The sequence below is a fragment of the Heliangelus exortis genome, chromosome Z (genome assembly GCF_036169615.1).
Source record: "Heliangelus exortis chromosome Z, bHelExo1.hap1, whole genome shotgun sequence".
NCBI classification, from domain to species: Eukaryota; Metazoa; Chordata; class Aves; order Apodiformes; family Trochilidae; genus Heliangelus; species Heliangelus exortis.
The window spans coordinates 11,985,168-12,012,342 of NC_092454.1; the positions used below are offsets into that span (position 1 = coordinate 11,985,168).

General features: G+C 39.4%; 2 protein-coding genes across 4 annotated transcripts in view; one reads left to right on the plus strand and one right to left on the minus strand.

Moving 5' to 3' along the window:
• Window positions 1-16,800, plus strand: part of TARS1 (threonyl-tRNA synthetase 1) — an 88,353-nt gene extending 71,553 nt beyond the window's left edge. Inside the window, exon 20 of the mRNA XM_071731748.1 lies at window positions 16,789-16,800. The gene's annotated coding sequence lies outside the window, so the exon portion shown is untranslated. The remainder of the gene's footprint in view (window positions 1-16,788) is intronic.
• The window catches only part of ADAMTS12 (ADAM metallopeptidase with thrombospondin type 1 motif 12), a 163,984-nt gene that overhangs the window by 38,837 nt on the left and 97,972 nt on the right, over window positions 1-27,175 (minus strand). For 2 of the 3 annotated variants that reach the window (XM_071731744.1, XM_071731746.1), the window contains exons 6-14: window positions 26,472-26,596; window positions 24,955-25,104; window positions 22,380-22,523; window positions 21,550-21,694; window positions 18,691-18,783; window positions 18,314-18,459; window positions 17,300-17,469; window positions 9,515-9,648; window positions 2,802-2,922 (exon numbers count right to left, since the gene is read on the minus strand). In XM_071731744.1, the coding sequence (XP_071587845.1) occupies window positions 2,802-2,922; window positions 9,515-9,648; window positions 17,300-17,469; window positions 18,314-18,459; window positions 18,691-18,783; window positions 21,550-21,694; window positions 22,380-22,523; window positions 24,955-25,104; window positions 26,472-26,596 (1,228 nt within the window). The remainder of the gene's footprint in view (window positions 1-2,801; window positions 2,923-9,514; window positions 9,649-17,299; window positions 17,470-18,313; window positions 18,460-18,690; window positions 18,784-21,549; window positions 21,695-22,379; window positions 22,524-24,954; window positions 25,105-26,471; window positions 26,597-27,175) is intronic. The other variant, XM_071731745.1, reaches the window with a different exon arrangement.

Sequence of the window (27,175 nt, forward strand, 5' to 3'; positions counted from 1 at the left end):
TTCCTGCAGCTGTGTTGGGAGCAACTGGATTACTGTTCCTATTTTGCATTTACAGAAAAGACAGAATTTTAAATACACCCAAGTAATAATACAACACAACAGAATATTGAAGTAATAATAAACATTTTAAAACTTTTACTTCCATATATGAGGTGGTAAGACTTAAGCGTAACCTGATCACCCTGCCATGCAGAGAAGGGCTGAATTTTTAAAACTCTTTCCTAGCATCTCATGTCTGACCTGGCATTTTGGTGAAACGGTACACAGAATAAACACTGCTGCAGCACCAGACACAGGAAAGGATGGACCTAGGTTTGAATAAAACTTCAAATGAAACCTTTGATTTTGTATTTCTCTATGCCATTAAACACAGAAAAAACTCTTCAAATCTTCCTTGCTGGAAGCATGCTTTGGTCCAGTTTTGTTACTTATCTTGAATTTTAGAGATTGCAGCCTTTGCCATTCTGCCATAAATCCATACTGCAAGACTGAACACCACAGTACCTGCTAGAGACAAAAAGAAGCCTGATACTGTGAACAAAACTATTTTCCTATTCTCAGTTTAACACATACGAACATCAGCAAGATTCACACTTTGTCTTACAAGCCGAAGAGTCCACTAACCCCTGCCTTCTGGACACTTTTTCTTTGTCTGCAAAGGAGTCAGTGCCTGTAGAAGGCAAAGAATCTACAGAATCAACCAGTTTTTTACTGAATCTAAAGAAAGAAATGAAATAATTTTACTTAACACTCAGTATCACTCAGCACTATTTGTCAGTCAGGCTTATGGAATCTTTGGGAAACGGAAAACTAAGAGAAGATAAAACAGAAAATAAATTTAAATAAGAGACAGTTATCCTTTCGTGTGTTAAAGTACTGGAACTTCTTAGTAAATCTGTTATCTGAAAATAAATTCCAGCTTATCTGCATCCCTGCAAAATGACATATAGACAAAGGCAGAGTGAAATTTAGGGTACCAGAAGTGAAATATCAGAGGCTGGAGGATTACTGTAGTATGGAGAAGAAGGAGTTCTAGATTGTCCATTGTAAGTCTCACAGACAGATACAACCTGCACTGCTGCATGGCTGCAGGCATCTTCACAGCACTTGTCTTGGTGGAGTGCAATGGTGCTTTGGAAGCTGCAGGAGGTGCAGGGGTGGCTCCTGTGAGAAGCTGGTGGAAGCTCCCCCCATTCCAATTTTGGCCCTGCTGGCCCAGGCTAAGCAGATATGGGAAGCTGGATGTGACTCTGCAAGTAACATACTCAAGAAAGGGGAAACAGAACTGCAAAAATTTTTTAAAAAAGAAAAAGAAGACATGCAGTGCAGAGGAGAGAAAGAGGCGAGAGAGACAAATGCCAGAGAAAAGACATCAAGGTTACTGATGAAGGAGGGGGAAAGGTACCTGAGCTGAGATTTCCCTGCAGCCCTTGGTGAGATGGCATCTGTCCTCCTGAATCCCATCATGGAGGAGCATGGCAGGGCAATCCCCAAAGGTGGGGTAAATGTGGATTTGTAGCCCCTGAAATGTCACAGGTGGGCAGATGTGAAGCTGCAGCCCTTGCAGGATCATAGAGAGGGGAAGATGATTTCTTCCTCCTTAGATCAATCCTTTAGATTTAATTCAATCCTTTAGATTGAATTAGTTTTTTCTTCCCAAGTTGAGTCTGTCTGGGTTTTGCCCATTACTGTAACTGGGGAATTAAAACCTCCCTGCCTTTGCCTTGATTACTGAGCCTTTGGGTGAATTTTCTCCTCCCTGTTCCACAGTGGGGGTGGGAGGTACAGGCTGCAGATATCTTCACAGCTCACCTGTGGTATATGGAGTGAAGGAAAGCAAATACAAGTACACAGTACAGTAAAAACCCTGAAGTATTAAAAGTGATTTTCCCCAAAACTTTGGAAAACCTTACCGAAGGAGCTGTAAACTATTAGCATGTTATGTCTGTGCAAATTATGAAAACTCCACAAACTCAAAAGCCAGACAATGCCAAACCCATACTACAATTTCCCCCTCCTCACCAGCATGGCAGGAATTATATTCTGGAGATTTTCCATCTCTAGACCAGCCTTTTTCTTCAGCCACAGACCTTGCTCTAGGCACATTCTTCTTTCCAGTGCCTTGTCTTTTCACCTCTTCCCCTCTGATCCTGCTTTCTCATTCAAAGCTCCTTATCCAGGCTGTCTCTTCCATCACCAGCTAACTATCATGGTTCTTCTGCAGTTTAATTCACACACTCCCTCTTTTAGACACTGTAGTCAATGAAGAAAGACTCAGTCCTCTCAGTGCTCTTTCAGAACACCTAATCTCTACAAAGAGTCACTTTTCTCCCCTTTCAAGACAGATAGTTTCCACAGAAAAATTTAGAGCAACCAGGATTGCAAAATTCTGCATCAGGAAGAGGTAGCACATGGTCAGCATAGCCAGTGGTATCAGCATCATCATGACACTTGATGAACTCTGGCATTTTCTTGGTGCTTAACATTGTTCAGAGATGTGGTGTCCACCAGAAGGTGGTAAATCACATTCATTTTGTACTATTTTGGGTTAAATTAGTATTACCTGTGTAACTTGATTAGGGCATGTTGGTTTTTGACATGATTTTCATGAGACAAGGTGAACTTATAAGGCGGAGTCCACAGGTATTTTCTAGCAGAAGCATGGTTCACTATGAAAGATGAATTTACAATTTCCTACTCAGATTAATCACTTGCTTTGCAATGAGAAGCACTTAAACCTTTTTTTTATGCAGAGAAATTACTTCACAAACTGGTGTGTTTAATAAGAGAGTTCCTTTTACCAAATCCTTCGCTTTGATTAAATGTCATCTTCACTGTATGACAAGCAGAGCCATCTCCCAGGCAAATTCCACACTGGTCTTCAGTGGCATTGGAATTTATCTCATAATCGCAGCCAACAGCCTAGAAGGAAAAATAATGTGCAGAATAAATGTGGCCTCAACAATGAAATACATGCAGATTGTGTAACACTGTCTTCACTGTACTTTGCTCCTCTGAGGATGGGAAGAATCAATTTTTTGGTAGAGATTAAATCCTATATAAACAAAGTAATAGTAGAGATTGTTATTTTGGTAAAACTCATGTGTTTACATGAAGATGAAAAATAAACAAGCAACAAACCACCACCATGTCATGAAACATACAGTGGCAAGCAGTTACTTAGGATAGAAACATACCACACAAAAGGCTTCAACCCTTGCTAATAAATCTAGAGTTTTTTGTTTTTTTCTTTTGTTGTGGATTCTTAGGAATAAAATACATTAACAGAACTGAAATTTCTCTGTTGGCTTTTTTTGGTCACTGGAGAGGCCAGAATCATTACTGCAGTCAAACCCTCTAGCAAAGAGGTATAAAGTTCAGTATAAACTTTATACCTTGATAAGGTATAAAGCTGCTTCTACTGCTTGCCAGCAAAAGGGGAATGGGCTAATATACAGTTCTGCTACAGACTGTTTTTTTGGAGAAAGGGAGGAACTGAGAGAAAAATGTTATTCATACTGAGTCAGGACAGGACTTCCCCCTTGCTCAACTCAAAACTTCTGTGCACTAATGCCTTTTAGCTTCAGAAAAATCTTTGGGGTGAATTTGCCTCTCTTTGAAAATTAATAGGTTGCAGAATGCAACCTAATGTCTACACTTAATGGCTATTAATAAATACCTGGAGGCTTGTGAATTAGATGAATAGCCTGATGGCATGCAAAGATTTCCTCAAGTGATTTTCCTTAAAATAAACTTTCAGGTGTGATATCTGCCAACTTTTCTAACACCTCCTTGATGCATGAAAATCTGGGTATCCCCTCTTTTGATTTTGATTCTGATCGTATTTTATCTTCAGTACATTAGCTGCTGTAATCTTCTGTAAGCTTCTGACAGGAAAATCCATCTATTAGACTAATCTAGGTACAATGGCTCCTGGATTCTCTAATATTTTTCCATCATTTTCAGCTCAATACACACCTGAACTCATCCTCTATGTGCCAGTGATTTAATGAACAGCTAGAGAAGCTGCAAAAATGCAAGCAAGGAATGGCCTCAAGTTATAAGTGCTGTTAAGCCATGTCACTTGCATTTTTACAGAGGATTCAAAAAACCCTAATCCATCACTTAACGGCAACATTTAGCCAGCACCTTTGACACCTGTTCCAAAAAGCTTTGCCCAGCCAAAAGGTTATGCAGCAGCCTCTGTTTCCCTCTCCCTTCAGCAAAGGCTACTTTCAAAAAAGGGAAGATTTTGTAAAGTCTTTCACAGACACATCTTGGCACTCAAGACCATGCTTACCAGCAGTACAGAATGTTACAGAGATAAGCACACATTAAGAAGGTGACTACATTTTTGCCTCCAAGCATGAAGCTATTTGATCAAGGATGTTAAATTAATTTAATGAAGTATTCAAAGTACACAGGTGTGACTGCGGTAAGTGCAAGCTGTTTCTTTATCTTTCCAGTACTTCAGATATGACTCTTCATTTGCTATCCATAGATGCACTGCAGTTTACATTTAATAATACCTAAAAATTTAAAGGTAGGTGTGTGTGCCACTGTTTTCTAAAAGAGATTAATTCTGCAGTATGTTTAGTGTACTCTCAGTAAATTTGTTAATCATTTACACACAGTTAGTAAAGTCATTGTTATAAGGTTATTATTAGACCTAAAAAGTAACCACCCTCTTTGGGGAGCCCCAAAAATTGAAGTTTATTTTTCATCATGTGCATATTAAACACAATGTTGGGGAAAATCTATAAATGAAAGCCTTGGTCTTCATGTTCTGCTATTATAAAATATTAATGAGTGTTTTGCAGCTTCTTTTTTGAATGTCTCAAAGAAAATTACTCCTCTTCAAACTGTGTAATTTTTGCCAAATTAGCATTTTGTTGTAGAAAATACATGTTCTTTAAAAGGTTTCTGTATATCTTTATTTACTGTTCATAATTGTCCGAGTAGTCACACCTACAAATAATTTATCTAGTTCAGCCAGACCTTTGGAAACAAACATCACTGAGCATATTTCCCTCGTGAATACTGTGTAATGTAAAAATTCCCAAAAGCTGAACAAATTAGTCCTGAACTAGTGCACTGGCACCAGCAAATTAGTCAAGTAGCAGCACGATAGTATCATCAATTTCCTGCCTCTGGGGTGCCAATCAGTGTCTCTCTGTAGGTCATACTCTGTATCAGCTCAGTCAGAATCAGCTCATATCTTTCCTGCTTGGCCAAACATTTCCTTTAGCAACACAAAGGCATGTTGCAATAAATGGGAATGGCTTTAAACTGTATGAGGGTAGATTTGAATTAGACATTAGGAAGAAATTCTTTCCTGTGAGGTTGGTGAGACACTGGCACAGGTTGCCCAAGGAAGCTGTGGATGCCCCATCCCTGGAAGTGTTCAAGGCCAGGTTGGATGGGGCTTGGATCAACCTGGTCTGGTGGGAGGTGTCCCTGCCCATTTTGGGGGGTGGGGGGTGGGAATCTGAACTGGATGATCTTTTAGGTTCCTTCCAACCCAAACTATTCTATGATTCTATGATTCTACATCCATGGCATAAAAATCTGACATCACTATGACATAAAGAGAATCCCTTTGTCTCTTCTAGTTATAACCACAGAAGCCTGGATTTTGTTTTTCCTCTAATATTTGAAACATAGTTTGTCTCTAATCAGACATCTCTAATTACCTACATATGCAACAGGGTGGGATACCAGAGTCCCCAAGAATGAGGTGATGCACTGCAGAAAACTGTAGCAGGGCAGGCAATTGACTGTCTCACAGTAAATAAAGCCTTAATTTTATTTCCTAGCTTTGGGGTGCTGCTGGTGGTACAATGATCTTCATATCAAGCAACAGGGCCTCATCTTACAAGGCCATTAGTGATCATCACAAAATGTATATTCACGTGTGTAAGAATAAACAGCTGCAGCAGTCATTAATTTTAATTATATTTACATTAACTTTAATTTCCAGGCCATGTTTTACTTTCCTGTTCCAATGAATACCTACCATGTGAGGAAAGGCTGAGGGAGCTGGTTCTGTTCAGAGAGGATGAGACTGAGAAGGGATCTCATCAATGCTTATAAATATCTAAAGGTTGGGTGTCAGAAGGATGGGACCAGACTCTGTCCAGTGGTGTGCAGTGACAGGACAAGGGGCAGTAGTCACAAATTGGAACACAGGAAATTCAGTGGAAACATAAGCAAGACCTTCTTTATTCATAAAGAAACAGGCTGTCCAGAGAGGTGCTGAAGTCTGTCTCCAGATATATCCAAAACCTGCCTGGATGTCATCCTGTGCAACATGCTCTGGGTGAACCTGCACTGATAGAGGGTCGGACTAGAGGTCCCTTCTAACCCCTAACATTCTGTGATTCTGTGATCCTGTGAGAATCATGTTATTTTTGTCATCTATTAGATTAATTTCTAGATGGTTCCTCTTCACTTTATTTGCTTTCCTCATTCTTTTGATTCTAGTAGGCATATTTTCTATAACTGCTTTAAATAGCTGGCCTCAAAATTCTGCCTAATTGCATGTTAAAAGGGATTTGTTTTATAACCCTTTTATAGATTATAAAACAAGGAAAAAAATCAGCAGTGATTAGGCTCTGATTCTTTTGCACACATATGGCCTTCAGCACTCTCTGCCAGTAAAACATGCTGTACTACAGCTACCACTGAGTGTCATATCATGCATATTGCACATTAGCATCCCTTCATGCAGCTCTCTGCCATTACCTCATTCACTGAGAGTCTCTTTTTACACACCTAAGAGGAGCTTTATTCCTGGTCCCAGCAGACAGTGCAGAGGTAGAAATGATGACGTTTATTGCCTGGCTGCATAACAGGGAGGAGAAACAATTTCTTTCCTGCTGCTCAGTGACTAAAGGGAAAAAAGCCCTTTAGATTTTGCCACTTCCAGAGGGACAGACTTTTGTGTCAGATTGGCAGCAGGGGTCAGATACAAAAAGTCCTTGCTGGCACTGTAGGGTACAACCTGGATGTACTACTGCATAAATATCAAAGTTACAGGGATGCTACATTGTGCTTTTAAGTTCTTCCTTCCATTAGTCTCCCCACTGGTCTCCAAATAAAGAATCATATTCGTGCCATGTTGGCCATGACATTGCTTTGAACGGGGAGAAATATTTCCTGATATAGCTTCAATTTCTCTTAAAATTTGTCTAGAATCTGTCTCAATGTCCTGTTGGGCTACTGGTGGGAGGAAAAAATTGAACCATAGTGAGAAGGGGTAAACCTAGTACAAAAAAACCCTTAGTTCTTCTTTGAAGAACGGATTACATCTCTCAGCAAGAGAAAAAACTCCCACTTTCCCCACTACACAGCTGTTTATTTCTTAAATACACTATTAGTCTCTCAACATAGCAATCTACAGAGAACAGGTCACAGACGTGCATAACTGAAGGTCATTTATGGCTATTAAATTCTGTGCAGGAGCTGAATATCTGGTAGAGATGCCAGCTTCTACTCCCGTAGTATCTGCATGCCCTCAGTGTGTGTACCATGTAAGCCTCCACTTTTATGATGCCATGGCTTTTATTTGACTAGTCCTCAGTCATGTACATATCAAATCTCCCTGTGATATGGGACAGTATCTTTGCTTAGTAACTTGGGGGGGGGGGTGCAACTGACTGCTCTAGTTAAAGAATTAAAAGTGCACTTGTGATGTATAATTTAAAACACACGAAGATAGGGTATGTTTTTTAAAGATCTTCTAAATAAAGCTCTTCTTTCTAAAACATGATATTCAAAGGATGAGTATGGAGGAATATATTTAAATAGCACACTCGTCATAGTATAATGTGATGATTTTAGATTAACTCACAGACAGATCTGTTGATTCCCTCTGCTCAAAGCTGTTAAAAGCCAAACATCAAGACAGGAGGAGATCTTAGAAGGTATCTGAATGAAGACCAGCCTAGGTGCGAATAAAATAAATATGGACCATAGAAAGGAACATGATTTTGTAAAGGGCTGAAACAGATTATATGAAGTTCCATTCAGCAGAATTATCTTTGCTTCAAACAATTTGCTTCAAACATATGTGTGCTTCAAACAATTGGCGAGTGGACATGGTCTCCTGATGAACACAAGGAATGGAGTGTCAGAGGAGGGGTCAGTGAGCTGCCTCCTGCAGAGACTGACTAACTAAGGGCTATCCCCAGACAATAGCATCTGGTGTGCTTACAATGGGGGGCAGAGATGTTGAAGAAGCAACATTCCTGAAGTTTGGAGTGACAGGGAAACTCCAGGAACAAATAAGGAAGGCAACAAATAAGGAACAAACTCCAGGAACAAATAAGGATGTGTTCATTCTCTGTCAGCTAGATCAGACTGTTGGCCAGCCTGGGACTGGCCCAGATCCCCAGGAAGAAGGATTGTCGGAAGGTCACAGCATCCTAGGGTGGTGATACTCTTAGTTCTCCCTTTCTCACCCTCTCTCCAGACTTGCCAAATCTTCACCAGGTCACTTCATATTGCTTTTGCTATTTGCTGTCCACCAAATAAAATTTTCTATTAGCACCCAATCCTTCATGGTTGGACTTTCTTCTTGCAGGATCTGAATAAAAAGTTATATTGACCACAGGGTGTATCATAATATGATTTCTTGAAGACCCTTCTAGTTGCCTTTGTATATGATTCAATGACTTCAAACATAAAATGCCAAGCTCCCTAGAGCAAGCTAACATAGTTTTCATAAGACACCAAGCCCTGCTTTTGTTTACAAAGTTGTTAAAACCAAAAAAGCTATCAGGCTTCAAGGGGCGTAAGATGCAAATCCCTGTTTGAAGAAATAAACCGTAGCTGTAAATATGTCCCCTAAAAGTAGATAAATATGAAATTCATTAAAACTAATACTAAGACTGGCTTTTACTGAAACACACCTTCAAATGCCACATGCACATGCATCATCCTGTAAACTTACTATCAACACAAAGGATATGCAGAGAACCTTATAATTATTCTTTAATAAACAGAACATTATTGAACCATGTACTCTGTGTATGCCTGTTACCTCATTGTACAGTGCTAGTCAATTCACTATTGTAAACTAAAGCAATTGTTACTGCTTTCAAGTGCAAATGTCTGATCCTATATTAGTCAGTTCAGAACTGTCACATAAATGTGTTATGTTAAACTTTATTTTCTTATAGAGTAATGATACCAGTTACAACACTAAGCTAGAATACTTTATGAAAACATCAGAAACCAATTTTCTTAAACTGATGTTTTCAATAACAGAAGTAGAAAGGAGTTGAATGGTACCAGAAGCAATTATTACTCCATCCAATGGATTTGTTAGAAAGGTTGGAAATCACTCTTAAATCTACTTGGAAAAGCAATTTCTATTAACCTGTTTCCATGATAATTTAAAACATGGTTAAATAGGAGTACTTGGGCTCAATCTTTCAAAAATTTGTTTTAACATTTTCCTATAGCTTTCTAATAAACTGTAGAGAAAGAAACATGCAAACATACCCAATACCTTACACATGCCATTAATACATGTATCTCGGCTGTGCCTTCCTTCAAAGCAAGGAGTACCATCGGTGACAGCATCAAGCATCTTCTCTGAAAAATGTCCATTTATAGGGCGACAGTGAAGCTCACAGGGGTTTGCTGAAAGGAGAAAAAAGCCACTTGGTCAGCAAATGCTTCAGCAGGACATTGAACTATAATGCACAGAGGATGACAGTATGTCTTTACAGCATCATCAACACATTTCCCCTGGCAGCTGCTGTAAAATATGGCCTTATTAGAAGCAATTAGCATAAAAAGGGTTGCTACGGCTAACTCTGTTGCTAGCAGACTGATAATGACACTGCGGACTTCTAGGAGGCATCTGGAGGCTGGTGCCTCCATGCTCTCCAGTGCTTGTATGTTAGCAGACAGCTGGCTGAGTCAAGCAGTAATGAGGCCCTCAGCTGTGATGGAGAAGGAAGTGGGAAACTGAGGAAAGAGAATGTCACAAGCAAGGGGAAAGGAGGAATTTGGGGTAAAATTGCAAAGGACACTGACAAGCAACAATTTCCACCAGCTGATGACAAGGTGATTTCAGAGGTAACTTATAACTGCTCATCAGTGCTGTGGGCTTCTCTCAGGCAGCAGTCAAATGGTTGCTTCTGATCTTCTGTCTGTCAGTAGAGTGTCACACCACTGCTTTTTTTCAGCTATCTGCTGGCACTTAAAATTGTGTGGCTTATGAAGTGGGGATAATACTGGTGGGTCTGATAGACTGAGGCTGTTCTTGAGCAGATATCCACAGAAGCAAAAGGGAAGAGAAAAGCTGCCAAAAAAGAAATCTGTGGGTCTCTGAAATAAGGTTTTCTACAATGGACCAGCCTTAACCTAATTTACTTATCGAGTAAGAAAAGCCAAAGACACACCGCTCTGCCTTACAGAAACTGTCCCTTGGGAATGGGAAATTTTGAAAGACTTCAGAGAGTCAAAAGACACAAGTTTGATAAATAAGTTCTATACATAGAAAGTAAGTTAGAATTGAAAACAGGGTCAAATCAAAAGCAGATATAATCCCTCCCCTTATATCACTCCCTGGTAACCCTCCAGCAGAGCCAGAACTATCTGACAAAACAAAAGAGAACAAACAAACAAAAAAAATCACCCATGGTCATTTCGATGAGGGACAGCAACAGTGGACCTGTCCCGTGATTATTCCAAGAACTCAGTCTGTCCAGATGCTAAAGCAATTTGCTTATATTCAGTAAGCTGAAACACTCTGCTGAGCAAAGCCGTGGGTCTTAAAACCACCAGTCAGTCAGGACTTCGGGCACCATTATTAAGCCATTTTAACACAATCTCCAAGTGCACTGCAGAGGTGACAATTTCATCCCATGCCTGACAAAGCTGACAAAAGCCACTCTCTGGGTCTCAGAGAAATGCAGCGTAACTTTATATCTTCTACATCCTAGCTAATTTTTTTCTCTCTCTTCCTCCCTCTCCTTTGTTGACCTGATTAGTGTCATACAAATAACTGAGTCAATTGGTTAAAATTGGGTCAAATTCTAAAAATGAGAGAAATTCCATTTTTTGGTAGTGCAAATCAGCTAAATAATTTCCTGCAAAAGGGTTTATTTTGAAGGGGGAAATTAGCTTTCATTGCTTTAGATTGTACAGCAGCAACACATACATAGCACTATGAAAGGCACAAAAGTGACAGCAGCTTCCGCCCCCAAAGTACTTGCAGCTCAAAGACTGAATCCTACACAGCCTGAGCTTCAAAACTATGCACCTCATTCATATAAACACGTACTGGCATCCAAAAACACTAAAGGATTTCCCTTTGGCAGTAAAGGTAAAATGGCATCTTAGAACTGATAATCCTATGCTTGTGGCTTCTTAAACAAAGATGCCTTTGTAAAGGGCAACAGAGTGATTAGAGGCAGAGGACACTCACAGACCGAGGCAAAATTCAAGATGATGTGAGTCACGTTTAAGAATGTCGATGGAGCTACAAAAGGGTCTCAGGCAAGCACACAAAGTTTGTAATCATTATGAGCTTGCAGCCCATCTGTGAAAACTGCCAGCCATAACATCCATCAGTTGTTCTGATAAGAGCTGTCATGGTAAGTGACACAAAGTAATTTTACTTCAATCTGCAGAAATCTTTTTCTGGCCATCTGGCTAATTCGATAACTTAGTGCTCTGATTTTGTTTCACCTTGTTTACCTTCACAATGCACCATTTTTTAAACACTGCACAATACCCTTATGGAAAGGAGAATCCCAGAATTCCAGCTAGTCTGTTATCTGCTGAGAATCAATCCTGCTGGACACAGACTTTGCACAAATCCATTTCAGCTTTCACATTGTTTGTAATTAAATACGTAGAGCAGCAGTTTGACATCGGTACCCCAACCCCAGCTGTGTATTGACATAATAAGCAAGATGATATTAAATCTCTTTTCAGGCCACTGAAGAAGTCCTGTCATAACTATGATAGTTGAAGTATATAACTCAGACAATGTTTGTAAAGGTAATTCTCTTCTTAAGCCAAGATAAAAAGTAAAAATAAATAACAACTAAATTTTCAAACTTGCAAAGATTCATGATTCAAACAAGGGCTTTCTAGGCATGAACATTTTCCTGGTTTTGCTAACTTTCCTAATTGATTTAAAATTAGTCCCTACCTTTATCCAAAAATTTTGTACTACTTTTCTTCCTATGAGTTTTCTACTGAGCTCCATCGGAAATAAGAGGATATTACTCACTCCCCACAAACTCAGTCCCACCCAATATTAATACCGCTGCCATCATTCTTCAGGTTATTTGAATAGTTATCTGCACAGAAGGGTTGTTAGGCCACCACTGAGGAAATTATCCTAGCACTGTATTAGCCAGTAATTATTTACTTCTCTATAACTTTTATTTTTTCTTAACAGCTGAGGTCAGGGCCTTCACAAAACATCAGAAGTCCATTATTCTAGGACACTGAACAACCCTTAGCAGAATCAGCTGCTGTCCTCAAAAAGCTGAACATTTTAGCACAAAAATGACGCAGATGTAGAAAGTACTTTTATCTTCTGTTTTCAGATAGAGAACAAGGAAAAGAAATAAATTTCCTGAAATGATGGAAGAACTTGAAAGCAATGGCTGGCATTGAATTTGGAGTTTCTAAACCTTATTTCAGTCCTGAGAATTTAAATAAAGTAAACTGATATCAATACGAGCACTATGTTTGCAACTTCCATCAATCTGATTAATTTATCATTCACAAGACTTTAACAAAAAGGCTATCATCTTAAGTAACTTTTAGGCCAAAACTTACAGAAATTCCTGCAGTCCAGCATTTGTGTGCAGTAGATACAATCTGGGAACTTTCATTAATGATCATGCTCACATGCTCTTTTTCAGCAAGCTGAAATCCCACTTATACAGAGCAGATTTCTGCTTGAGCTGCCTGCAGCTTTTTACCCATCCTTCCACACTAAATGGGATCCAAGCTACTTAGATTGCTCCTGCTTAGACTGTATCTATATCTACAATGATAATATTAACTCCTCAGTCCTCTAGGTGATCTGTTGTAATTTCTAACCACCCATAAAGCAATGAAAATTGCTTAAAGTGCAACCTTCGCTTTTGCTGTTCTGTCTGTTTCTGCCTGTCCTGCCTTTTACAGACAGAAAGAACTGTTGGATCTGTCCCTCTCTGGGGATTCAATGGCATGAGTGGGAAGCTGTAGCATGAAGAACAGTGACAGATATCCTGATGCTAAATCCAAGTTTGAAAGCAGAAGAGCTACATGCAGATGCAACTAACATAGGGTCATGCTTTTCCGGATCACTTAACAAGGGCACAGAACTCCCTGGACCTCAACAGCTTCTTCAAGAAGTACAAGCCTGCCAAGTCTTGTTGGTGTGTATCTCTGCTAGCTCAGGTGTATGCATACTATGTTCCCTTAGAAACTCCCTCCAGATATATGACATTCCACTCACTCCATCTTCTTTTTTTCTAGAGCAAGACTTGTTTTTCTCAAGCTTTCCCATAAACTATATTTTCCAAATCATTTGACTTCCATTTTGCTCTCCTGGAAAACTCCGTCAGTTTGGCTGCATCCTTCTGGCCATGAGATTTTAGCTCAGGTGCAACAAACTCCCAGCAACCTAGAAAAATTACATTCTGTTTGCCCACATCCTACACCAAGATTATGCTCCTGATTTGAACAAATGTGAGTTCTCTAATATAGAAGAAACCCAGATATAATAGAATCCCAAGCCACAGAGCTCCCTGAAGTGCCTGTTGACTTACTTGAAACCGGAATGGGACGGAGGAAACAAGTCAGCAAAGCTAAGTTAAAATCCTAAAATTCAGGTGTGTGATTTACACTGTGAGTTCAAATTTACCAAGTGCAAGCAGAACAACGTGAAGATAACTAGGAGGGAACATATTGCTTTCCTGATCTATATTTTCAGCCTTCACAACTGACTCCCATAAACTGACATACAGAAAGGATCCTGCTTAACCTGACTGGGAAGGATGTGACTAAAGTGTCATCCAGCAGAAGATAAGCCTTCAATATTTTAGTATTTTTACATCAGAAGGAAGAAAAGAGGTGTGCCTATTCAAACCCTCACTTCTGTGAGAACTCAGATTTAGATGTGGAAATCCAAAACAAGGAAAATTAGAAAAGACAATTACCAAGAACAGACAAAATGGGAAAAAAAGCTGAGGTGAAGCTAATTTACCACTTTAACCAAGCTTTGAACTTCAAAACTAAGTTTCATTTCAAAGCAGTAGCAGCAGAAACATCATGTCATGCAATCAGGACACCACTGTAAATATATCAGTACAGATCTTACTTGCTACACAGACATATTTTGGAAAAACTAGGAAATCTATAACCTCTATGTGCTAGTATATGAGATGATCCTGGCACTGACTGAGAAAAGAAAGGTATTTGTTTGACTCAGTGAAGGACTCACACTTACCACATGTAAGTTAAGCCCTGAGAAGCTAACAAGTTCTGATAAATGTAATTTGTCAAATGATATGAAATAAATAAAAGTAGGGTCAAAGCCTGACTGCAATAGAAGTAGATTAGCACCAAAGTGTGGCTAAAGTGTCTCAGGATGGGCCCTGCCTCGGTCATAAGAACAATTTAGAAAATACCCTGGTCAGAGCTCCTGCATGCTTTAGCCACCCTTGAACCTGAAAGTTCCCTTCACATTGGGATTCTAGGATTACTCAGGTGCTCCACCTTGAGCCCGTGAGTTTCTGTGCTCCAGGAAAAATCCACAACAGGACTATGCAAGTTCCCAAACAGGCCCAAACTCATTTAAAACAGAAGAGAAAAATCTCAGTTAGAATCTGTCAAGGTTATAGTTAGCCTAGGTAACAGTGAGATGTCACACACTGCCTCTGCTGAGTTGCTTGTTAAAAATTCTTGTTGCATCTCACCTCATATTAAATTGTAAGCTATTCAAAGAAAAGTCTTTGTCCTCTTGTGAGGGGTACAATTTGCACAACAGGACAGGACATAACAACAAGTGTTTAATTATGTGATACTCATTAGAACTGGCTTATGTAAGCCATGAATTAGAGCCAGGAGAGAGAACTGTGACCATTTAGATCATTTACTGTTATTCCAGCAGGATGAAGAAACACAGGATGTCTAAAATGTCACAGAATGTTTAGCTCAATATTTCATCTCCTCAGCTAAATGCTTCACACAAAAAAATTTTATGTGTACTAAGGGTTGGGGAAAGCTTAATGATATTTGCCTTTCTCCTTATATCCCATGTGCATCATGACAGGATTTAAAATTCCTGATAATAAAACACAAGCCAAAACATTCTTGGCAGCAAAATGAATTATAAACAGAGTGCTGTGAAAACTAAAATCAGATTGTACCATATAAGGGGAAAAGTAAGAGAAGCTGGTGTACACTGACAAAGGTTGGTGAACATATGGTGGATGTGGTGTTTAAGTCTCCAGAGCCCTGAAACTTCAGCTCTTTTTTGTGCAGGGCTTACAAGATGCTATTGTTTTGGAGGTTTTTTTAGATTTGTTTGGGTCGAACATTCACAAGAAAGGCTCAAACTGTCCACCTTGCAGGGAAAGCAGTTTCATCAGTCTATTTTGGCCAGGATACCTTCAGCAGCCAGCAGAAGGTGAAAGAAAATTCGAAACTGAGAAGGGATGAAAACTCTTGGAAGCATCTTAGTGCAGCAGATAACTCTGGACAAAACTGGAAGTAGTGTGCCCCTGATAGCCATCTATCCTCAGTCACAATGATGATGTCAGATGAGGGATCAGCAAAGGATTTGGCCAACTCCCTGCCTAGATGAGTGTTTCTAGGAGAGCCTGCCTATCTGAGGAAGTCAGGATTTTTGTATGTTAGAGTTTAGCAGCAACAGAACACTTAAAATGCTGTTAATGGAATTTAAGAATGAAGTTGCAAACATTGAGGAGTGCACAGATCACAGAGGAGAATACTAATACTAGACTGAAATTCTGGCTGATAAGAATATGGGTGAAAACAGTCCAAAAACTTTTTAAGCTACAGAAAAAATATTTACTTGGTTTATGAAGGATTTTGCCAAGAAGTCAATGAAATCCAGGATGCTCCCAATGAAATACATTAGGTTCAACAAACCAGCACTTTAAAGGTAAGAGGTTTGCCTGTAAACAGCTCTATTTGAAATATTGCCTGGGTGCACCACTGGCCTGACTTCCAGTGTGCAGGAAGCATTTGGTTCATGATTCTTAATGCCCTTAAAAGGCAGACTGTCTGCAACAAATGCATATTCAGAACTGCTGGTTCTGTAACACTGACATAGCACTGTGCAAGAGAGGGCATGAACTCAACAAGGCTGTACCTTTCAGTGCTACACTTGAGGAACAGAGTGGACTGGAATCCCAACCACAGCTACAGGCAACTGCAGAAAATGGTTTGTGATTTGGACTCAGTCTAAGCATTAGGCTGTCAGCATTTAGCATGGTTTGTTTAACTGTAAGCCTTTCTGAAAAAGTCTTCTCCTATCAACTACATTGTCTTTCATCAGAAATTTTCCTGTAAGCCTCTCTGCTCCAGCTGCATTTTCTATGGTGTATTTGTTAGATGAAACTGAAACAGTAGCTTAAATTTAGGAAACCCACTTGTAACAGCCAATAATTGTGAAAACATAATGAACACACTGAAAAATAGCCATCGGCAAACAAAATTGAAAGTTGAACCTTAAGCTTGGTTAGTCTCTCACCAGCTGATTTTTCATTAAAAAACCATACCGCTAGCTCCTACTGGACAATCTGCTCTTTACATTTATGTATACGCAAAGAACCAAACTGCATGGTAGTAACTGTAAGCCCTGTGTTCTGTAACTGTTACAAAGACTCATCAGGCACAGCATCGGTACTTGTCCCTACAGTACAAAGCAGTACAATACTGACCCTGTTGAGGTATTACAGCCTCAGTGTAGTGCCAGGTACACTTACCATCCAGATTTGAGTTTGGGAGTAGTAAAGCCATGTTTGTGCAGCAGAAGAGCTCTACCTGCTGAGTGCAGTGATGCCTGCAGGCCCAAATAGGCAGTTCTACTATACTGTACTTTTACTGTACAGAGGAGGACTGTTGCCTTTATGTACAGTGGTAACACAAAAGGCACACCTGCATAAATCTAGAGGCAAACCAGATTTTTCTCTCTCATTAATTAAAAAGACTTACAATCCAGTGACTTCTTGCCCTCAAAGAGGTTTCTCACAGGTCTGTGAATTTTACCTTTTATACAAGATATTAAAATATTGTAGTTTCATACCTGCATTGTAAACAGGAACCCAGTGGTAGAATTCATTCTGGTAGGGAACAGTATCAAATTCACTGCACTGCATCTGACGGAAGGTTGGCAAGCCTTTGTGACAGGGGATAATATTACACATGCGATAGCGCTTCCTTTCTCCAGTGCAGTAGTCTCCTCCAAACTGTGGTCTAGGAAAGGAATATTGAGGTTGGGATGTGAGCTCCTGGGTAAAACACAGTTTTATAACATCCATGTCTTGCAGGTTCCAGTGGGATAACAAGGTATATTCTGAAGAGTAGAGATATTGTTCATATGCTCAAGTACCCAAACATGTCAGAATGGAACACAGAATGCTAGACAAAGCCTGTGTCCCACAGAGGTACTCAGTACACTGCCTGGCTGAGCTCACAACAGATTATCTTATCATATGAACTCCTTCAAAAACCCATTATTTTTCAGACTATTTGATAGTCCTTCTAGAAAAGCCAAGTGATTTTTGCTGTTAGACACCCTCTTAGTGACTTCTGAAAATGAGACATAGCCTCTTAATGAACTCAAATATCTATTAGGAAATTCTGCCTTTCATGTTCTGTACCTATCAACTCATGTGCCTGAAGCTAAACCAAAGCTGATGACTAGAACAAAACAGGAAAGGTGAGTCTTAATTTCCCTCAGGACAGACTGTTACCTGTTGCTCCCAGCCAGTATTTGAGGACATTTATTTATGCAGGGTGTTATTATTAAAGCAACATTTTTATTAGTTCTGCAAATCCTGAATACTGAAACACAATTTTAAAATTTATTTTGTGTAGAAATAAGCTCCACAGAAAGTAAGAATTAAAGAATCAGATGATGGCTGTAAAAGGTGAGCCAACTGAAATTCATACAGGTATGCTTGTCTGGAAAGGAAAGGTGTTCATTGTCTGTCTTGCTGTAGCACATGTTGATAACAGTCTCACACACATTTCCAGTGCTGTAAGTGCTTCAAAGATCTTGAATAAAAGGTAGGGAAAGACTGTGCACTCAGCTTACTCTGGATTATCACACGGTCTCTCTGCACTCTGCACTCCTGCCCCACATGTCCTTGTGCAATGGGACCAGGATGACCAAATGCCCCATCCACCATGGATTGCTTCGGGAGTCTTGCCTACTGTAATGCACTCACCAGAGAAGCACCACTGAGGAGAGAACAGAAAGGATAAACAGGTTAAGGACGCTTGTCACAGGAAAATGCTATGGTGAATTATTTATTATTTCAGTTCCTGAAGGTTGAAAACTTAAGTGGAAAAGTAAATAGGGCTGTCACAGCATGCCCCTCCTTCACACTGAACAGTGGCAGAGCTGCTCAGGGCTCCTCAGTTGCTCTCCTGCAGGCAGTGCAGCTCACAGGCAAAGGGGCTCACAGTCACCTTGTTTTCTCCACACTGAGTTCCATCTGCAGCTGCATCCAGTTTGGAGCGGCAGGAGCCTTTCACTGAGCACCACAGCGTCTGGCAAAGGTTCTGGAAAAGAAAGAAAACTGCAGCAGTCTGAAGCAGAGCTGGACTCCTATGGAAAAGATTTTTAGAAGTCTCTCAGAGTTTTGTATAGCCATTTGCAAAGCCTTTTAAGGGCTGCACTTCCAGAAACAGATGTTCAGGGTTTTCCATAAGTTAGGACCCACCCAAGGCTCCTAAATTCAGCTACTCCTTATTAGTGTACTAGGAGAGACTACTCAACAAATGCAAAATGGTGAATATTTTCTATCAAGTGAATTAGCTGAACTATGTAAGTTTAATTATTCTCCTTTTTGGCTGCTCAGCTCACAGCTACACACAGCAAAAATAACTTACAAAGTGTGGGTACTACCAGGAAGATGAGCAGAGTTTATACTATTTTCACTTGACGGGTACTAATGAATACAATGATCAATTTTGCATTACTGTCTGCCTGAAAACACAGTGAAATCAAATATTAGGGAAACTAGCCCAGTGAGTAAAAACAATGTTATATGTCTCCAAGTACATTAGCCAGGTTAATACTCATGGATGTCCCAAAACTGGATGAGGAAAGAGATTAAAGCATAGGTGTCTTAAAACATCAGCCAAGAGGACAGCAAAAGAGTGATCTAAAAGCAGTCCTGGCTAGCTGGCAGAGAAGAAAGCCTTGAGGGCTGGGCAGAGTAAGGGCTCTGGCTAGTGAATGCCTGCATATTAAGTTACTCAGAAACTCGTGCCAATTTAATACAGTACACTGCCAGCATAGCACAGCATTTCAGCTGCTGCTCTACATGCAGTGGTCAACACCATAGAAGGGACAGAAACTCCTGAGAGTCAACAGAACTAGCAGAGCAAAGAACATTACAGCTACCTTATAACCAGACTTCTTCACTTAATCAGAACTGCTTTCTAGAGTGAGGACAGACATCGAAGGCTATTGCCCTCCTCTCAGTTCACATGCACAACAGATTTTCTTTTGTTTGGCACACAGAAGGCCTGCCTGCTTGGGAAATCCTGAACGAGCACAGCTTTGTGCAGAAAACTACTTCCAAGCTGTAGAAAACAGGTGTGAGAGAGACTGCACTCCCAACTGGAACAGCAGGATCAAAAGCCCAGGTGCTCTGGGCCAGGTTTTGGCTGTGAGTGTTTGAACTGCAGAGGTCAGCACTGGGAGAAGGAACAGAGCTGGCAGCATCTACCTGTGAAGCAGGGACAGCTGAAGTGTCATCAGAAGAAAAAGTCAACAAAAGTGATCCCACTAGCTGCTCCCATGGAGATTCTTGGAGCAAACATCATGCCAGGTTTGAGAGCCAACACAGAAATTCAGTACTTATCAAAATCCAGCCCCAATGAGCTGGCAGCAAAATTTGTCTGAGTGTGGAATGCAAAACTCAGCTGCTGGTTTCTGACCTGCTTATTTTCAAAACAGATGAGCTTGGGCATAGTCTGTTTTGAGAAACTTGCCTTTTATTTATTTACTTTCTGGATTGTGTCTTCATCTTGGTTTTCATCTAAAACACTGGATAGTACAGAACATCTTAAAGCATTCAAATCTCCACATAAAATGCAACATCAGGTGCGTTGCATATCAGCTCATTTAGCTGCTTTTGGGGAATATGTACAAGTCAAAGGTTGTTCTGCTGTTTCCTATTTATAGTTCAACAGTAGTGCTAATTAGCAACTCCTCCTGAAGCCACCATTGTCAGGTTCTTAAATCAGAGCTACTATTCATTCCGGATGATTAATTTTTCTTCATTATGAAAAATACCCTTTGTGTTTAACTCCTCTGTTTGGGATATGTTTTGTGCTTTTTAGTGAATAAAGTGCACTCTTGTACTGTGCTTCAGTTACCAGAAAAAGGCACAGAAACCAAACACTTTCCACTGAAAGTTCCATCTTTATGAGCTGCCCTCACAGTTGTCGAAGTCAAGAGTTCATGCATGGAAGTCTTCAGCTTTGCAAGAACTTTGCCATATGATCTACATGTACCAAAGTTTTTTTCCATCTTTGAGAATACTGGAATAACAACAGTACCAGACAAAGCATTGTTTACTGTGTTCTATTGGAGGTAACAGCGAGGAATTCTTGGCTTTACCATGGACTCACTGAAAGACAAGTGTTTTTTATCATCAGCAGTATGTTACATACTTTCTACTCAATCTACAAAGACATGGTCTGCACCATATAGAAAGATGGTTCCAAAAAGCCCCAGATGAACTGCAGTCAGAGGAAGTTTTGGACATAAAAAGGGAGCAGCAAGATGAGAATTCTGAGGTCCTACAGCTTGTCTTGTAGGAAGCCGTGCATCTGCCTACCACTTGGAAAATTTGTCCCTCTAATCTGTATTTTTCTCTTCTTTTTCTTACTAGAAGAACAGTACTTATGTATTTCACAGGATACTCTTTCTGGAACTGAAGATTTGTTTCCAGAATGATTCGGTCAGTGGAAAGCTATAAGCATCTTGATTTGTAGAACACTGCACTGACAATTTGCCTAAGGTCAGAGTTATAAGTTGAAAGCAAAAATTACTCCAGTGCTGGAGGATGTACATTCCACAACAGATAAGAGGCCAAACCCAGGAAAGATCTTGCAAAATCAAGGCAAACAGTGCCAGATTGTGCAAAGTCAAATTAAAACAGTTAGGCAATGCCTGCACTGTACATCTAGCTTATGTGACTCTGAACATGCTGCATTTGTAGTTAACAATTGAAGTTCACCAGCTGCACCCCCACTTTATTCATGAAACTTAAGTTCTTACCAGAAGAATAAAGAAAAGCATACAGCACTTACATCCACATCTTCACAGAAAGTAGCATTGGAACCATACTGAAGCTGGCACTGGTGATGCACATCATAAATCACTCCAGGAGCCATGATTGGGGATTTTAAAACTTCTTTTTTTGGGATATCATCCAGACAGAATCCCCACCCACGGCTAAAAGACAAAAACTGTGTATTAAAAAAAAACCCTCCAAGCATCTTTTTTTGACACTCACATAAAACTTTCACTATCTAACTCTTAATGGTAATTTTTTTATACTGCCTTTGGAAATATTACTTTCAGATTCCACCTAAGATATGCTGAAGTTCTGCTAACAAACAGCATTCCATCTAGTTAGGGAGGGTTACAAAGACAAAATATATAGACTGTCAAAGTGGAAATACTATGTATGGGGTGATTATGGCTTGCAGAGTAGTCTCAGAGCACACCACAGCATTGGCTTAAAGTTATTCCATATTGCTGCTCTTTAAAAAGGAATTCGAGCAAGTCAAACACATATAATTGTGGCCAAAGGCAAGGTTTATAAAGCTTCATCACAGTCCTTGATGGAAAGGCTTCTTTGTTCCTGATACTTGCAAAAAGCTCCAGGTTGCACCAAATGTGAGCCAATCCCATAAGACTTGAGATGACTCACAGAAAACAGAAATATAATAGAGCTTTTCCCAAATACTAAGTGAGAAATACACTTGGAGTATGCCCTCCATGGGAATGAACTCAAGTAGAATAAAAAACCCTATGTTTCGTATTGTGATAATATAGGATTTACTTTGAACTCCACATAAACATCTTGTAGATGGTTGTATTAATTTCAGGGAAATGCTTCAACCTGATCACTCACTCTAGGAAACGTGTGATGTATTCCTTGCTGCACTTTGACCAGGTGAGTGGAGTAGGATCATACTGCAGCTGCCGGGACATAATATATGGGCGTTTTCCAACAGGCTCACAGTCATTCTCTTTCCCGTCGTGCTGGATACCAAAACTGCTCATAAAAAACAACATCTAATAATTGAAGCTGACAGCTTGTACTACAACATCTATTAATGAATTACACACTGTGCTTGAAAATACACTAGCATTGCTTCTTCAACTAGATATCTGTTGCTAAAAAAACCCATATAGAGATGGTATGATCTAAAGCCTACAAAAACCTCTACACCCCAACAGGTTTTCAAATATTTATGTTGAGTACAGCAATATTGGTACAATATAAAGAACGGACTGACCAGGACTATATTCAGGAGTACTATTAGGGGAGTAAAACCAAAACTGTATAGTTGGGCTGGGAGTTCAAAAGCTCAGTTATGTTAAAGCTACTAAAGCAAAGAGCTTCTTAGCTCTTGAATCCCAGTTATTTTAGACTTGTACTACTCTAAGATCAGGATTTGCTATACTCTGTCTCACAAGGATGTGTCTATCACGTTTCTTTTTAAACCTCTTTTGACACCAAGATACTCTTTTCCAAATTACTGACTGTTGAGTGAAAAGCCTTCAACCTCCACCCTTCTTCCTATTTAGCACTCAGACTAACAATTGGACATCTGCATCAGATCTCCCCAACATGGTTCCCTCCGCCTTCTCTAGCTCATTATAGGATTTCTTTATTCAATAGCTTGTAAAAGTCATTAAAAACTTTGAGTGGGATTCATCTGATTAAATATATGTGCCTCCACACCATCCCGTCCTGAAGGAGATTATCTGAAAATGTAACACACAAAGATATTGTTACATGAAGATATTGACACCTACACTTAAGAGTAGGTGCACTCGTATGAGCAGTGAAAACTGACTCAGGTCATGATTCAGTTATGGGTCAGACAAAGCGAATTCAAAACACTTAAGATTTTTTCTGGAAAAGATAATTGTACCATGACTTAAATGTTCCAAAAGCAGGACATTATTTCAGTCTGAATCAACTCCAGTCATGGGTCTGAGGTGTAAAAGCAAGTTTAACCCTTATTGACAGGGTCTTTTACAGTAAGAGGGTCTCTTGACACAAGAAGAAAGACTAGAGGGACAGTATGAGGATGAGTTGACTTTTGGCATCCATCGAAGGAATGGGTGCCTAGTTTTCTACTAATTTTTTGTTAACCTGTTCTTCCAAATTTCTATTGTCCATATGTGAACATACATACTCTACCCTGTCTTGAAAAATGGATGGTTTCAGACAAACAACAAACCTCACAGTACTCAGTTTTCTTCATGGAGACAATTATAGGCAAGGCCCTGAAACAATCCTGCAAAGTGGAGGAGTACAGCAGTACCCTCTCTCATAGCATCCAAAGGACAGTGACTTACCAGCCAACTATGCTAGACCAAGAGGTCACACACAGCTCCATGGGGCAGAATTGTCTTCTGATAACCAGCAATAATGAAAAAAGCTTCCTGTCAGCAGGAGGTGGAAGGAACCAAATAACTAAAGCCAAAGTAGCTGATGCCACTGTGAGGACTTCAGAGTTACTTGCTTACACTGTGTCCCTTTTGGCAATGGAGAGGTTCAATAAAGAAAGCCAAATACAATGTTTGTAACTTTATCCTGACTGGTGATTGGGTGCATAATGAAAGTAAAGTAAACTTAAATATATCAGTGAAAATGTCACCTAACTAAACAAGGTCCAGTTGAAATGTGCAGGCATTACAGCCAAACAGGAGTATCCAAGAGACAGGCCTCTATCCTGGGGAAAACAGCTCACTGGCAAAAGACGTTAAAAAACTACAATTTTTTTCAACTGAGTTTAATTAACCAACTTACTGGTCAAAGCACCCTTAGAAATAAGAAATACTGAGAAAACTAGCTTACAGCAGAAGTACCCACTCAAAAATAAAGTTCATCTAAGTGCAAAACTATATACCCATGAACTTTAGTTCACTTGACTTAAGTGTATCCACAACAGCAAGATACCAGTTGATAAGAAATTCCCAAAAGTTACTTTTTTTTTTGTTCATAAGAGAGGATGATAATTAAACAAAGATTTGGAATTTCAGTAAAGTTTGACTGCTTGAATTTAAAATGGCATCTAGTTGATCTGCAATATTGAAACACCTTGAAGCAGGTATGCTTTATTTAAATTATTTGGATTGTTTTGCGGATCATTTTAAGTAACTGCATAGTAAGTCAGTGTATGTTCTGGAGAATTAACATGATTAAACAATGCTTCTTTGTAGATTAATTATGTCATCCTAATATACTACCCTAGCACACTCTGTTAAAAAGGGCAGACTGAATAGTTGTAAATAGAAAGGTGAAGGATTAAAAAATCTTTTTCTTATCCTTTTGTTTAGAAAAAAACCCCACAACTTTGATTTTAATAACAGAGACATTAATTCACTTCTTGCCTGTCTAGCAATTTGATTAGGAGCCTAAAAATAATAAACTAAACTCAGATAGGTCCCCCCTTCACTTTCAGTATTACCTGTGTCCAAGTTCATGAGCGATAGTGAAAGCCAATGGAAGGCCAGAATCTTCATTGATGTTACAGCTTCTGTGAGGCTGACACATGCCTGACAGATGGGACAAACCTAAGGTTTCACATGGACGATTCATGCCAGCACAAATGTCCTTTCTAGAACCACAAAGCAGATGTACTTAAAAATAGCTTAAAACCAGCCCTAGAGTGTCACTTACTTTGGGTGATAAGCCCCTGGATTATAATATATCAGGACTATTCTGCATTTTAAGTGCTATATTGTTAACATTTTTACAAACATACCTGCAATAACAACATGCACTTGTTCTGCTACTACCATATCATACTGCTATAATTTGTAGCCAACATTTATATTGCTGTAGTGCCTAAATATGTATCTTTATTGTGAACTCACACAAGAAAGTTTTAAAACCTCCACCTCTGACCAGGTTTCAATTTATTAAACTCACCATAACTCAGCTTCATTTAAGCTGTTTGAAACCTGTTTCTTTGGGAGATAGATCACATATCATTATGAGACTTCTTTTTCTCATTTTAAGATTTGTTGACCCTGGTCTTTACTGCATCACTTGAGGGGTTTTTTTGTGTTGTTGTTTTTGTTGGGCTTTTTTTTTTTTTTTTTGCCTGACAGACTCTAACTTAGGAATTTGTTTTACATTTACATTTTTTTTACATTTTTTTTACATTTGTTTTACATACATTTACAATTCCTCTAACTTAGGAATTTGCAGACATTAGACCCAATCTTTTCTCTCAGTTGCATGCAGGTTGCATGAACTTTTACAGACCAGTATAAGCTGTGTTTCATGCCCTGCCACAACCTCCCGGTATAACCTCACACATCATCTGTAAGGTTGCTGTGCCTCCCTATATTCTGCGTGTCCTATATTCTATGTGTCCTTAAAAAGAGAGATAATATTTAAAAATAATACACTTCAAAGCTTAAAAATAAATGGCACTGTGTTCACAAAAAACTTCCATTCTGCGCTGCACCTGTATATTACTCTTGGATTTGTTGTTATGGTATTGTTTCATCTACATGCTGTGTTGTTTTGCCATCTTCCCTCAAAGAATAGAGAAGTGACAGTGCTCAAAATGAGACAGCATCAAATGGTGACACTGACCTGAATGCTGCAAACTGCTAATCTCTCAAGACACACAGATCTCAGTTTTCTGAGTAAGATCCATCTCTAATAAAACACCCACAAGCATACATAAGGTGTCATATATACTTTGAAAACAAATCTCCTTAGTAGGTACAGCAGGTCTAACCTTAACCACCTTTCTATAATATAGTTCATATTCTCTTGCCTGCGTCAGACAAGCTCACACTAGGCTATTTTTGCATTAACACTGTTTCAGAAACAGCATGTCTTCATCAGATCACTTTACTATGTTCTAGGCAGGACAAATAAATGATGCCATGAGGCAACAAAAAAATATTGTCACCAAAAACCACAACTAAACAACATTCAGCCACAGACACCGAACTGCTCTCATACCTGGTCAGAAGGACAGCCACGTCATGGTGTGTAGGGTTGACATCACTTTTGGGATTGACACTCTTCTGCCATTTGCAGAAGCTGGCTAGTGTCTTATCAGCATGGTGAACTATCTTCAAGCCTTGCTAATGGGAAATGAAGGAAAAGAGTCTTGCAAAGACCACACTGCATTGCAGTAACTTGCCAGTGATACTAGATGTGAAGCTAGGTAAACTGAAATACAACCGATCACACTTTTCCCTAAAGATAGAGCCACCATTGGGAGCAATGACATCTATTTACCTAACACTGAATGTTAAATGAAAAATTTGAGTATTTTGTAATTGGTGCATCTAGAGGAAATATTAAATGCAGAAATTTACATATTTCTTTTTAAGTCAGCTTCTTAAGATACAAAATTGAATGGAAATTTTCAGACAAACAGTTTATATTTTCTTGAAATCAAATTTTTCTCTATATATGGGAATTCATGCATAAGTTTGGCACCTTATGTTGTGTGAACAATGCCATGCTCAAGGAACAGTTATACTTCTAAGGGTATATTTCTCCCACAATATGTTTCAATTCCAAAGAGAAACAATGCAGTGTTCCTCATACTATTATTATATAGTACACATTCAAGTTATTGAAATTTCTTCTGAAATAGAAAGTCTTCAACACTAATTCAAAACCACCTTTTCTTATTTCTGGTTTGGGGCATTCAC